At 45.9% G+C, this 14,923-nt stretch overlaps 1 protein-coding gene across 4 annotated transcripts in view; it reads right to left on the bottom strand.

Moving 5' to 3' along the window:
• EGLN1 (egl-9 family hypoxia inducible factor 1) overlaps nt 1-11,095 on the bottom strand; it is a 71,318-nt gene extending 60,223 nt beyond the window's left edge. For 2 of the 4 annotated variants that reach the window (XM_061182614.1, XM_061182623.1), the window contains exon 1: nt 9,846-11,082. In XM_061182614.1, coding sequence (XP_061038597.1) covers nt 9,846-10,760 — 915 coding nt within the window. In that variant the 5' untranslated portion in view covers nt 10,761-11,082. Of the gene's footprint in view, nt 1-9,845 lie in introns of all 4 variants that reach the window. The other 2 variants (XM_061182633.1, XM_061182606.1) reach the window with 2 other exon arrangements.
• Between the last annotated feature and the right edge of the window lie 3,828 nt (nt 11,096-14,923).

The following is a 14,923-nucleotide window of genomic DNA, read 5'->3' as shown; positions in this document are numbered from 1 at the left end:
GGTTCAGTTTTAAACCTGTTCTCCCATCAGAGAGCCCCACCAACGCTGATCCCCTCCGAGAGGAGACTTCAGTCTTAACCACGCTGGGTCTGCAGTACTTGTGGAACACTCGAAGTGGAGACGCCCATCAGTCCCTTACAGACGCCAGGGTGACAGGCGGCTCGAGGAGGCGTGAAGAGGTCCTAACAGCTGAAGCCATGGTTGCTCTCCTCCTCCTCCTCCTGTCATTATAGTTACAGCTAATATTAAATGAACACTGATAACCTGCTGAGCATTTCCCATGTATCTCACCTATCTCTAAACAAATCTTACTGAATTAGGTACCATTATTAACTCCTAATATACTGATGAGAAAGCGATACTTTGTTAGAAAATTTGCCTAAAACCAGAGAGCAATTAAGTAGCAAAACAAGAGCTTGAACACAGGCAAACTAGCTTAAGAACTTGTGCTTCCTCCAGCACATAAGATCACCCAGGGAGAAAAAGATATAGACCAGAGCAAAAAGAGAAGACAAACCACAGACCATTAAAACTATCACTTCAGGGCTTCCCGGGTGGCGCAGTGGTTGAGAATCCGCCTGCCAATGCAGGGGACACGGGTTCGAGCCCTGGTCCAGGAAGATCCCACATGCCGCAGAGCAACTAAGCCCGTGCGCCACAACTACTGAGCCTGCGCTCTAGAGCCCGCGAGCCACAACTACTGAAGCCCACGTGCCACAACTCCTGAAGCCCGCGCGCCTAGAGCCCGTGCTCCGCAACAAGAGAAGCCGCTGCAATGAGAAGCCCGCGCACCACAACGAAGAGTAGCCCCCGCTCGCTGCAACTAGAGAAAGCCGGTGTGCAGCAACAAAGACCCAACGCAGCCAAAAATAAATAAAATAAAAATAAATAAATTTAAAAAAAAACAGTATCACTTCAGGGGCAAACACTATAAAGGAAGAAGCAATTTAAGAAATGGTATTCACACCCTTGTGTAATTACTTCCCCTTGAGTGTGAAATGAACCTAGTGACTTTATCTAACCAAAAAAATACAGCACAGGTGATGGGATGTCACATCTGTGGTTAAGTTACAGAAGTCTGGGACTTCAGTCTTGATAGAAGATTCTTTACTGCCTTTTTGATTTGCATACTTTGATGAAGCAAGCTGCTGTGTTGGAGAGGCCCACATGGCAAGGAACTGAGGTCCTCAGTCCAACAACCCACGAGAAACTGAACGCTGCTGATAGCCACTGAGTGGGCCTGGAAGCAGATCCTTCCCCATTTGAGCCTCTGGAGGAGACCACCGACCCTGGCTGACGCCTTGACTGCAGCCTCGTGAGAGGCAGCGAAGCCGCTAGGCTGTGCCCAGGTTCCTGATCTACAGAAACTGAAATAATAAATGTGTGTTATTTTAAGTCACTACGTTTTGGTTCAACTTGTTACATTGTTGCATAGCAACAGATAACTCATATAAGCTGAGAAGAAAAGTCTAGAAATACAGATGCTTCAAGTTCCCCCTACATGTGTCTTCTCACAGTGCTGAGCAGAAAGCTAAGAACTGAGCTTTAAGAAAAAACTACAGTTAGAAGCTGAGAAAATAAGGAAAATTCTGAAAAATATGCTGAGAAAACAACACGTGAAAGGCTCAGATCCAGGCTAGTAAATGAGTGATCAAAGATTTTAGAGTTGGGGTGGTCAATAGTGCTACTGAAGCAGCACGAAGACCTGGCCTATGGGGGAAAATCACGCAATTTTCTAATTAAAAAGTAACTTTCAAGGCTGTATTTCAGAGAAGTAATGCTAACAGAAGTCAGTGGAAGACATAATAGATGGTAAAAAATGCCTAGAGATAGAATAGAGGATAATTACTGACAAAACTGTGGACTCAGAACCTCTAGTTACCATCTACAGATGGGAGATGAGTACCAATATTAATGAGAAAAAATTCAGATGCGGCCAATCTTTTAATAACTCAAACTCCTGATTAGACTCTTTCAGTTAACTGGCCGGATCTGACATTTCCCATGTATACAAAAATCAGGCTGAAACTGAAGTTGTTTGAATTAAGTTGAGATTATAAGGTTCCTCGATTCTATAGCTCAAGTTTGACCTTTCAGGTTTTAATTTTTTTTAATCATTTCACATAGAGTATTTTAATGTTTACCCATACTTTTGTGACCCTCCCTTACCCTAAAGTCAAAAGCAAGGTTTCCTATGCTTAAAAGGCCTGGATACTATATTCTAATTTTAACCCTATCTCTTCCCATCTGATAGGTGGTACTTTTATTTCTAATTCCAGGGTCAGGCTCCTCATCAAGGGGATGAGAGCTGTATTTCTCTGCTATCTTTTCAGATCCCTAAGGTATCATAAACTTCCCCCTTCTTTTCCTACTAAGCTATCACATAGTTGTTTGCATCTATATGTCAGGAATTATTTTTGATATTTCATGGTCATCCTACCTCTTCTCAATTTTCTACAATAGCTTTACTTCCAACAGCATGTTTAAACAAAGATGTTCTATTTCTAATTTTATTTTGAAATTTAAATCTATGCTTGTCTCTCATGTTGAACCATTCAATTTTCTCCAATGTTTCCCTAAATTTCAGAATCTGTGTAATTCTTTTTACATGGATTTGTATCTACAAGCCATCTTAAGTGAGCAGTTCATGTAAGAGAGCACAGACCTACTTGCTGACAGCACCAGGAGTTCAGCAAGATGTCCTGCAGTAATTCCCGCAGGCAGCCCCAGGGGCAGCGCTGATGAGAGCGTACTGTGCAAAGAAGCCATAAAGCCTCTGCAGAAGAAAGGATGGCGCTGCGAGGTCAACAGCAGCGGCAGCGAGCACAGCCAGTCTGAAGGAATGTGCCCAAGCAGAGCACGGAACTCTCCTCCTCCGGACTGAGCTGCGAAGTAAGTGTCAACAATCTGCTATAAACGGAAACTGAAAGAGCCGGGCAAGAGGAGGAGAGCAGGAGGGTTGGAGCAAGATGAAATAATAATTATCTCCTTCCAGTGGCTCAAGCCAAAAACATGGAGACATTCTCAACTCCTTCCTTTCTCTCATTCCTCCGACTAATCCATCGGCAAATCTCACTGAGTCTACTTTCAAAATATATCCAGAATCCAACTAATTCTCCACAGGTCTGCAGCTGCTGCTCTAATGTGAGCCACCACCTCCTGCGGCCAAGGCTGCTGGAAGAATTTCCCACCTGGTGCCCCTGCTTCCACTCTCGCTCCCTCCCATCTGCCCCCCACAGCAGCCACGGAGATCTCCTAGAACAAGCTCTCCAGGGGCCTCCCGTGTCACCTAGGATACAACCCAGAGCTCCTGCCACGGCTCACAGGCGAAATCCCACATGAACCGACCTTACTTCCCAAGCCCCGCTTTACTGACCCCACCTCCTACCATGCTCTCGCCCGTCCCCTCCCCTCCGCTCCGCTCGAGCCGCACTGACCTCCGCCTTGCTGTGTCCTGAACACGCCAAGCACACCCCACGTCAGGGCCGCTGTATGTGCTACTTAGTACCTCTACTTGGAATGTTCTTCTCCCACGTACCCCTGTAACCCGGGCCCTCACTTCATTCAAGCCTCTACGTAATATCGTATTACTTTATCAATCCTATGTAAAAGAAAACCCCCTGGTCACTCTGTCCTTACCTTGTTTATTTTTTTGTCTTAATATTTACCACCTAACGTGTCATGCGCTTACTCATACATCTCTTTATTAACTGTCTCTCCCCGCCCCTCACCTGCCTCAAGTGGAATTTAGGCTCCATGAGAATGGGGGCATTTTCGTTCTTGTTGTTCAGGTATTCCTAGCTCCTAGGACAGTACCCGTGCATGCAAAGTACTCACTTCATGTCATTTGTTGACTCAACGAACGCATGAAAAGACTATCAAAACAAGACTCAGAGAACACGACAGGAGGAGCAAGAGTACGTGTATTTCGCTTTGGTAGAGAAACGGGACTTGGGACACTGAATAAGGAAAATGAGAACGCCAAACCCAAGAAAATTTTACGGTGATTTCAGCGAGCAAACAGACACAGGGTACAGATACGATCCAAGCTCTTCAGAAATAAAACTGTGACTTGGTTCTGGAAAAATGTGATAATGAAACACAAAACGTTCCAATAAAGATGGCAGAACATTTCAGAGTCTGGGCTAAGGAATACAGGTGTGAAATAAACCATTTTAAGGGAAAACTTTGGTTAATCATCTGTCAGTTTTTTTGGTTGTTTCTTTGTTTTGTTTTTTAGAATAGAAAGTTTTTAGCTGGAACAGAAAGAGTCAAAGACAAGCCACGAATATGGTTCAAATAATCATCTGAATGCCATCCTGTGGTCACAAACAATGTTTCAGGTGCAGAAACAAGGGCATAGTGGAAAAGGAGGTAGAATGCAAATGCAGCACTAAAATGCATCTATGAAACACTGATCAAGAATGTGTGCAAATGAAAGGGAGACTGAAACATTTGGTGTTGCTTTAAAAGCCTAAAGAGAAAAATTAAATAAAAACAACTAAGCTGATAACATCAATCCAAAGGCATACTGGGAAGGCACAGGCTTCAGAGAACATGCTAGAAGATGAACAAAGACAGACTTCATGCCTAATAGGGGAAAAGGGGGGAAAGGAAAACAGAGAATAAACATTTAAATCAGAAACACAGAGCAGAAAGACAGTTCCAACTAAGGAAATAAGAGAGAGTGGGCCTGCTTCAGGGAAAATGGCTTTAACAACAGAGGAAAAAAGGAGGTAAATAAAGAACATCTAGGGAAATTAGGGAGGAATTATCGAAAGGAGGAAAATTTAAACGAGAATGTCAGATAAGCCAAACTGTAGAGTGACAGGAGTAAAAGGGAGAAGAAAAGGAAGTCATAAATGTTCAAGCGTAGCCTCAAAAATGGCATAAAAGACACCAAAATTAGTTAAGTGGGAACACGTGATTTTTACATGAGATGCAGCATTAAGGTGCAGATATAAGAATGAAGTAAATCACTAACCAGCTCTCTGACCTTGAACAAGGCACTTAACCTCTCTGGGACTTATTTCCTCTGTTTAAAAAAAAAAAAGTGTGTGTGTGTGTATGTGTGTGTGTCTACGGAGGGGAAGTCAAAAACGGGTGATCATTCTAAAGTCTTTTTTCCTCTAGCTTATTAAAGAGGAAAAGACAGGAAAAGCACAGAACTCTTTTAAAGAAAGAAACCAGAAAAGTAGAAAATTTTCTAAATGAGAAGAGTAAGTTAAGGACACTTTTGCATAGTGCTTTACAATTTAAAAAGTGCCTTTACATTCAAGATTATATACATTCCTCACAGCAAGCCTGAGAGACAGAAAAGGCAGGCATCATTTAACACCATTTTCCAAATGGAATAACTGAGGCTCAGAAAGCTTAAGCAACTGGCTCAAGGACACAGAAACAGTGGCAGATCCAGAATCCAAGCCAGGTTTCACAGCAGCACAAAGTCCACTATCCTTCTATGTTCAGATGCTCTCCTCCTGTGTGACTAAGGTTTTGCAGGAAATTTTTGTGGCTTATTAGGCGGTAGATAAGGGAAGAGCTATAAACATTTTTGAAAAACCAACAACCTGTTAATTTAAACTAAAATTCCTTTAGAATTAAAGAAGTTACCATATACGTAAACTACACGTACACTAATTCACCGTTCAAAATGTTTTCCTACAAAGTTGAACTTGGTTGCCACAACCTATTAAGACTACTCTTCCAGTCCACCTGCTTCTCTTTTAAAACAGTAAAGCACTATGCAAAACTGCTATTATGGAAGTTGTAATATTTTCAGCCTTTCTGAATACAGAATAATTGACTTTGATCTTGAACTCTGACGTAGCTATTAAAACATTAAACAAGCTGCTTCAATTAGTACATCCTGGGAGCCAAGAGTATAGAGAAAGTGGCAGAAGGAGATTGAGAAGGCAGTCTTGTTTGGGTTGTTTGTAACATCTAAGAGGACTGACACCACATCTCTATGGTAGTGATAACAAAGGATCAGGTCTGTCCTTATCCTACCCTTTGCTCTAAAAGCCATAATCAGCTAGAGCTGCCCAATTAACTGCAGGACTGGTGAAAAATCTCAGGAATAGAACCTGCTGCTTATTGGTCTTATTTTATCACTCCTTCCCTTTATGTACATTTTAACTGAACAGAGTAAGTTTCAGACAAAATTCCAAAAACATGTATATGATTCTAGTAGTTTTATTGTAACAGGCAAACGTTTTCCTTCAGAGTGATTAAGAAACTCCAACTGAGGGCTTCCCTGGTGGCGCAGTGGTTAAGAATCTGCCTGCCAATGCAGGGGACACGGGTTCAAGCCCTGGCCCGGGAAGATCCCACATGCCGCGGAGCGACGAAGCCCGTGCGCCACAACTACTGAGCCTGCGCTCTAGAGCCTGCGAGCCACAACTACTGAGCCCACGTGCCACAACTACTGAAGCCCGCATGCCTAGAGCCCGTGCTCTGCAACAAGAGAAGCCACCCAATGAGAAGCCCGCGCACCGCAACGAAGAGTAGCCCCCGCTCGCCGCAACTAGAGAAAGCCCGCGCACAGCAACGAAGACCCAACACAGCCAAAAATAAATAAATAAAACAAATAAATTAAAAAAAAAAAAGAAAGAAACTCCAACTGAATAGTTGCACGTTTTCCCAGGATCTGCACTCCTCTGCATTCTTCTTCCTCTACCCCAAGTAAAGGCACCTATGATTTCTTATAGCCCACACAAAGCTACTCTTCACAAATCAGCAGGCCGTGACTCCTTCCCCTTGGACATCGCTGCAAGTCTTCTTGATGGAAGAAAGGGTGTGAGAAAGGATAAAGGATCAAAGGGCAGTTTAAGGGCAAAAAGGGGGAAAATCCCAAAAAAGGACCAGAGAAAGTGGAAACTGGAGCTCAGTGGCCACGATCATGTTCCTGTTTTTTTCCTGTATTTCTTCATCTTTCCCTTGTAGTTCCTCTTTTAAAGTAGCTGGACAAACAGTGGCCAGATAAGCGCGCTGGAAGCAGAAACTTGGGAGAAATCCAAGAATATACTGAATGAGCCACAGCCAATTATAAATTATACATCATCTGATTATCAGGCCCTGACATGCACAAAGACCATACAGAATAGACAGTGTAAATGAAGAACATCAAATCTCGGTCAGAAAACCTGAATTTAAGTCCTGGTATGCTGCAGGATTTCCAACAAGTGACCTTTCCTGAGGCTCACTTTCCTCATCTGTAAACAGGGATAATATACCAACAACCTAAATATTTTACAGAGTTGCTGTGAAAATCTATGTGAGAAAAATACCACACATTTGAGGCAAATACCTTTTAAAATCACTATAATGTCGTAAAGGATAATAAAACCCTTAACTGAAGACCCTCTCTGCAATCACATATAGTACCCATATTCTGCCTCTCTTAGGAGTATAAGCATGATCCCGGCAGATAAATTTAACTGGCTTTTCAGTCACTATCTGAAACAAACATTGTAATAAAAGAAGTTTCTACAGTCCAAAGATAAACTACAATTATTCACATACAAGGCTAATGCTCTCACTGTCAACAAAATACGTATATCAAATTTCAGTTCCAATAGTGTGCTAAGTAATCTACATCTTCTCATTTAATATCCTACCCATATCCAGTGTAGTAGAAAAAGCACAGGGCTTGATGTCTGAATGACCCTAAGTTTGAACCCCAGCTAGGTTATCATAAGTGGTAGGCCGTAGCCAAGTCGGAGCTAAAATATCCTCAAATGTACAGTAAGAATAATCCTACCGATGTCATAGGATTAAAATTACTGTGACCACGGCTGTATTGAGCCTAACCTGGTGCCTAACACACTGAGGTTGCTCAATATATGGTGGCTGGTAATCTGATTGCCTTTCCATTCCCCCCAAGCAAGCAACTTTAGTTTCTTTTAGGAAAGCTTAAACTACACAATCAAGCAAGATTACCAAAACCTCTCTCAACCAAGAAGTACAATGAAAGGGATTCCCTAAAACCATTCACAGATCCTGAAATTGTGTCCCTAAAATTAATCTGAGCATAAGATCAAACTCTAAAGAGTTTAAAATCCATCCTTCCTTCACATGACCTGTGTAGTCAGGTGATCTAAAACCTAAATGGTCCTTCAACCACTGGCACTCCTGAGGAAAGAGGTGGCTATTCTCTAACAGCCTCCCCATTAGGAGTCCCTTTTGGTAAGAGCTAGGCTGCCTGCTGTCCCTTCCCTGAGAAGGGCAGTTAAAAACAGGAAGATAGGAGAGAAGAGGATTTAGCTTAATTTGGAAAGAAAGCTAAATTAACTAAGGAAAGCAGAGCAAGGAAGATTCAGGACATTATCTTCTTCGTGACTTCACCTGAAGCTTGTGCCCCAACTACATACACACTTCAGTCAGTTTTGTACAGTTACATTAATATGCCTTCAAGCTTTTTCAAGCTTTCCTTCCTCTAGGGTTGATGGCTAGATTCAGATTTGATCCATAACAAATTAAAAAAATATATATGTATATAAATGAGAATTGCATTAAAGACCGAAGTTGGCGTTTAATCAGGCTCTTTTTTCCTTCCAGCTTAGTGTTAAGCAAGTGTTCACCTTTTTTTTTTTTTTTTTTTTGGCGACCGTATGATATTAAGACACGTGCCTTCATCCAGCAACGAAGCAGCAATGCGTAAACTAGACTTTACCTTGTCTCTTCCCACCAAATTTTCCCGTTTAGAACTTTCCTCATTGCCTATGCCTAGCTAGCCTTTTGGGCAGTCTGAGAGTCACACGTAATGACTGTCAAAACAGATGGTCTGACACACACAAAAGAACTACTGGGAAGAGTCAGTGTCTGTGTACAAACACCCACGTGCGATGATCTCCTGAACAATCTCCTCAAACTCACAAGATCAGACAGAGATGGATGGTGGAGGAGGGTGGAGTAGGGTGGCCCGGAGTGGAGCTGGATACAAAGAAAAGATTAAGATCTGGAGAGTAAAATGGAAAAGAACCACAAGAGAGTACAGAGAAGGAGAGTCTATCATTTACCACGGTGAGGAGGCAAGAGCCATCAGACTAGGTAGGAACCGAAGAATCTGTTGGGGAAAAACTACAACAGTCAAGAGAAAACAAAGATTTCACCAAATCGAGACTTAAGAGTGAGCCCTCTCTCCTGCTCCAATTCCATGGGGGTTTTGGGTTTTTTTCCCAGGAAGCTACAAAACAGTTCTTTTTCAACAGCGGGATTATACTAACAAAAGCAAATAAAGGAAACCTAGGCTAAAAATGTAACCTACCTACACTGAGTGGTCTGAAAACGGAAATACTTCTTCCCCCGTATAGCAGTGGGTTTCAAAACAGCAGGAACAGGGAGAGGGATGAGAGCTGTAAGAGGGGGAGGGGAAAAGCCAGGCTCTTCCTGAACGTAAGGAGTCTTCGGCCTAAATGCTTATTTTAAATGTACCTTTCTGTGGTCGGCTGGCAGGTTCCTCTCTAAACACAACATTCGACTGTGGAAGTCGGAAGCTGATGAGTGGTTCAAAGCCCACGGGGACTTTAAGAGCCGCTGCAAACACAAGGCTGATGCAGGACCAGCACTTGCTTCGGGGAGCACTCTAATCGTCCCCGTCGGGCGCCTAGAGCTCCAGCGAGGCTTGACCCGACTCACTGTGCGAGGGAAAAGAGAAAACTGCAAAGTTCAAGGGAGAGCCTAAGTTTAGCCAGAAGACCGTGCAATCAGACGCAGGAGGGTGTGAGCCGGCCGGAGGTGGATGCTATCCGTTTGCTCCACGGGCTGCTGCACAAGAAGGAAACCCCTTTTACACACAGACACCGCGTTCCCTCGCCCCGCGCCCACTCCCGGCACACACTCACTTTCGTCCGGCCATTGATCTTGTAGTTGCCCAGCTTCCCGTTACAGTGGCGGATCAGGTCGTCCATGCTGCTCATGAGCAGCCCGATGGTTTCGCAGCCGGGCTCCTTGCCCTCGATCCAGGTGATCTTATCGCCTCGGATGTCCTTGGACGAGTCGCTCTTCTGGCTGACCAGCTGCCCGTCCGTGAACTTGCCGGTGTCGTGCAGGGCGCGCACCTCGTCGCCGATCTGCTGCCCGGTCTCCTTGCCCAGGAAGTCGTCCACCACGCAGATGCCGTGCTTGTTCATGCAGGGCACGATGTACTCCAGCGCCAGCTTCAGCGCCGGCAGCGGCTTCGTCTGCCCGTTGGGCCGCAGGCCGCCGCCGTGGCTCAGCGCCTCGCCCGGCGCGCTGCTCGGCGGGTACAGGTTCGCCTTCTCCTGGTACAGCGACGAGCGGGCCAGCGGCTCCTCCTTAGCGGGCTCCGCCTCGGCGGCGGCCGCCGCCGCCGGGCCCTGGCCGCCGGGCGCCGCGCGAGGCGGGGACGCGGCCACCGCGGGGTCGGCCGCCGGCTTGGCCTTCGCCTTCGCCTTGGCCGCGTCTCCGGCGGCCCGCGGGCCCGCGGCCTCGGCGGCGGCGGCTCTGTCCCGGCGCGGCGCCGCCTTCCTGGCCTCCCTGGCCCCGGCGGCCCTGGGCGGCGGCGCGGGGCCGGGATGCTGGGGCTGGCCCGCTCCGGGGGCGAGGGCGCCCTCGCCGCCCTGGCACACGAGCTTGTGCTTCTTCCAGTCCTGGCGCTGGTGCTCCTTGCTGCAGTAGAAGGAGCTGCGGCAGCGGCTGCAGCGCAGCAGGTTCTCCATCTTCCCGCACAGCTCGCAGTACTGCCGGTCTCGCTCGCTCGGGCTCGGCCCGCCGGGCCCGCCGCTGTCATTGGCCATGGCGGCGGCGGCGGCGGCGGCGGCGGCGGCGGCGGCCGAGCAGGAGGGGTGGCGGCCGGACGGCCTCGCCTGGGGCCGGGGAGCGGGCGGAGCCGCAAGGGCCGTCACTGCGCCATGCACCCGCCGCCCCTCGCCTCGGGCGGCCGGCGCCCCGCGCCCTCGGCCGGGCCGCTTCCTCGTCCTCCGGTCCCGCCGCGCGGCGCCGGCCGCCGCCTCAGCGCCTCATCGCCGCCGCGGGCTGAGGGAGCGCGGCCTGCGCGGCGGACGGCGACCTGCGCTCGGGCACGCGGGCCCGGCGCGCGAGATCCGCCGCCTCGGCCGCCGCCGCCTCAGCGTCCCGGGCGGCCCGGCTCGGCCCGCGGAGCAGCGCAGGGCGTGCGGGCGCCACTCGCTCTGCGCGCTCTGCACGTACACCACGGCCCCGCGGCGACCCGGGCGGGCGGCGCGCCAGGGCGGGGGGCGGGGCGGGGCAGGGCGAGGGGTGGGCCGAGGGGGCGGCGGCCGCGCGCTCGCGCTCGGGCGCGGGCGGTGCCCTGGCCGCCTCCGCTCTCCCGCACTCGGCCGGCTGGGGCTCGGAGCCCGGTCTGGCGCCTTCGGGGCCCTCGCCGCCCTCGCCAACTGCGTCCGGGGCGGGCCCGGGACGCTGCCGCGGCCCGCCCGGGGACGCCGAGGGGCAGGCCCGAGAGCGGCGGAAGGGAGGGGTCCGCGCCGCCGCCGCCGGGCCCGCGCTCCGGGCGGTACCGACACCTGCTGGGCAGAGCGCGGCCGCGAGGTCGCCGCGGAGCTGGGCGGCCTTAATATGGCTGCTGTTTGTGTGCGGCCGACTGGGTGTGTTCCAGGCGCGCTCCAGACTACGTTGCAAGGTGGCTGCTGCCATCGTCGTGTTGCATCGGAGGGAACGGAAATTCAGAGAAGTAAAGTAACTTGCCCAAGGTCACGCAGAACTGGGACGGAACCCAGAAACCAGACTCTAGGATTCCAAGGCTCCTTTTTCCATGACGCCAATACAGCCTGTATTTCAGGAAGGCCCGAAATGGTTAAAAACAAAACTAAGTATTGCTGCGGTGTCAGTCCAAGCCCCTGTGCCCCGTTTCATCCAAATTTAAAGGTACTGAAATTCGATGCTTTTTTTTTTTTTTTTTTTTTTTTTTTTACCATTTTTAAATCCTGTGAAATCTTGCGGAGTTTAAACCCTCGTGAAAAAATGTTTCGCTACCTAGTCGACTAAGGTAATCAAGGCTCATTTCAGGGTCCACATTCAGGCACTTAAGCTCAAACTGCTGGAACTGCTCCTGAGAAGTGGATCTGGCCGGGGCGCGGGGCGGAGGGAAGGCAAATGGGCATTACTGCATTAACGACTTTGAAGTTTAAACAGAAGTATCTCTTATTATTAGAATTTGTGCTATGCTGATGAGTACACTTCTTTCTTTTATAGTACATAAAAACCTTACCAGAAATAAGCCAGCGGTGTTTCTTTCCGCCCTGTCATTTATTTTTGGAATAAAAAGGGCTGTGATTGCGATGTTCACCATCTTTATTGAGCACCTGCTAATGTGGGAAATGCTGTGCTGGGCTTCTGTAGCATCTGAATAGACTACAGGTAACTTCAGCAGTGCTTGAGATGTTAGCCTTCCAGATTAACAGCACAAGAGCTGACATGTGTAAGGTTAAAAGCAGAATAATATAGGGACTTATAAACCACTTTGTAGAATATTTTTTTAAAAACTAGCCTGAATCCAAAAACTCTTAATCAACTACACAGAACTTAAAACTGTCATTAAATTCTGCCATATAAATAAACTGTACCCTGGGGATCCAATCTGGTGAAAGAGGACAGTAATTCCAATTAGCTTGGCCTTTGGAAGACAGATAAGTTCCGTGCAGGGGGCGGACGTGTAAACAAATAATGACAACCTAGAGCTCAGAGTAAATGCCGTAAGAGAGGGTGGATAGGACGGGATGGGAACACAGAAAAAGGAATTGCTAGCCCTGCCCACTGCACTAATCAAGATTTCAAATCGATTAATTTAGAAAGTCTTAAAAATGGCTTAAAAAGTTAGCTTTTAAAACGTTTTGACATACGTAAATTATAAAAGTAAAATATAATTTCAATACAAGTGAAATCTAAGACTTCCTTGGCCTCCTTTTGCTGTAGTAATGATAACTGATTAAGTATTCTCAAGTTTGCTAGGGAACACTCATTCTACAAACACTTGATTCTTCTAAGTTTAGTTATTTGTAGATATTAAAAGTAGTCCAGCAATATCTTTAAAAATTACTATTTAGGTCTGCGGCATGCCAAGAAGTGTATTTACATCTCTCTATGCTTTTTTCATGTATTTTCGTTGATATGTACCTAAAAGATTAGATGTCCGTATCAAAACGTTTATTAGCTTTCATTTTGTTCCAATTAAGTATACAAAATCACAAACTGAACATGTGTATCTTGAAAATACTTAATTAGTCAAATGTGACACTTTCAAATTTTTCATGAATAGAACAAATATAAAATGTGTTTCAAATACTTCCAAAGATCGATGATTTCAGAATTTTCACTTATTCAGGTTTAATAACCTATGAACTCATTCCAAATTAGTGAGGTTTCACCAAACCATCTGCTGACCATGCAATAGCCAGTGAATGACAAGTTCATCAAGGAGATTCTAGAACTCCACCGGCATGTAGCTGTTGTCATTTATTCAAATGTTATAGAGAAGATCCACACTGTCATGCAGGAATTTATCTTATAAACACTTACAGGGTACTTACTATTATGTGCCAATCTCTGTTCTAAGCATTTTACAAATATTATCTCATTTAATCTTTACAATCGCTTTAGGTGGGTACCATTATTATGTCCATTTATAGAAAATGAAACAAGAGTAAGGCAATGAGATGAGTATCACTAGGAGTGTTACCTAATACTTTGGGGAGAACAAAGGCTTGTGTCTCCCAAAGCCAGTAATTAGTACAACTTTTTCCCTGCCCCAAACCTAATGAAGATCAACTGTTCTAAAACCTGAAGGATGAATTCAAGGAAAGGTGCTGTCATCTCCATATCACACCAACTCGGAGGAAAGCTAATTGACCGCCTCTTTCACTTTCCTTTGTTCTTCTGGCAATGTTTACTTAAACTATAAAGCAGTAACCACTATGAACTGATGAGAGACTTACAAAAAAATAGAGGCAAAATTGAGATTAAATGCAAAGGACAGAATTAAATGAGGAAATGAATTTAGAAATGACTGTGTCGAGTCTTGAGGAAAGCCCAGTGAACAGGCTTTGCCCTCAAGGGACTAGCCCTATTTCTCCTTTAAAAATGTTTAAAATGCACAAGAGAGCGTCTTTTCTGCTCAGGAAATCACACATCTGATTGTTAACTAATGCCCTCTTGTTTCCCCATCTGTGACAATCTTGTTTTAATACATTACAGAGAACAGAAAGATCACAAGTACAACATAGGCATCTCACCAAGATAAACAGGAAGACGATCTTCAAGTTCTGGGAAAAGCAACTAAAAATTTGAGCCATTTTCTAACTATAGTATCGGGACACGCACAAGTAGGTGTCTTGGAAAACAGCACCTGCTCTCTTCTGTACTGGGTGTTCTGCCAGATGCACACATGCGCTGTGCTTCCCCACGTACGTCGAACCAGGTTTGCTGTCTACCAAGGTGGTTCCCTTATGAAAATAAAATATTTAAATAGACTTTGTATATATTCAGGAAAATTCATCTATCACCCACTTTATCAGCTTATGATTTAAAACTTACCCACTAATCCAGTTAAAACTTGATCATCTTAAGAAATATAACATAAAACTTTAGAATCATTCCTCATTATAATGATTTATTGATTTATTTACATAATGTATATAAATATAATGGGTTAATATAATTACACTCTGAGTTGTTTTTTGTTGTCATTGTTGTTGTTAACAAACATTACCTTAATGTTGAACCCACTTTTAATGTAGTCCCAATCAGTAACTTACACCAACCCAGGTTAAAGACAGCTCAATTTTTTCTGTAACTTTTTTTTGTGGGAAAAGGTAAACATACACAAAGATAGAGATAGTAGTATAATCAACCTCAGCCCTGATTAGGTCAATAATTATCAACTTCAACAATTATCAACATTTTTATATTCTTGTGCCCCCCCCAT

Source organism: Eubalaena glacialis, chromosome 1 (genome assembly GCF_028564815.1).
Source record: "Eubalaena glacialis isolate mEubGla1 chromosome 1, mEubGla1.1.hap2.+ XY, whole genome shotgun sequence".
NCBI lineage: Eukaryota > Metazoa > Chordata > Mammalia > Artiodactyla > Balaenidae > Eubalaena > Eubalaena glacialis.
The sequence above is the reverse complement of the archived record's forward strand: the minus strand, read 5'-3'. Positions and strand labels throughout refer to the sequence as shown.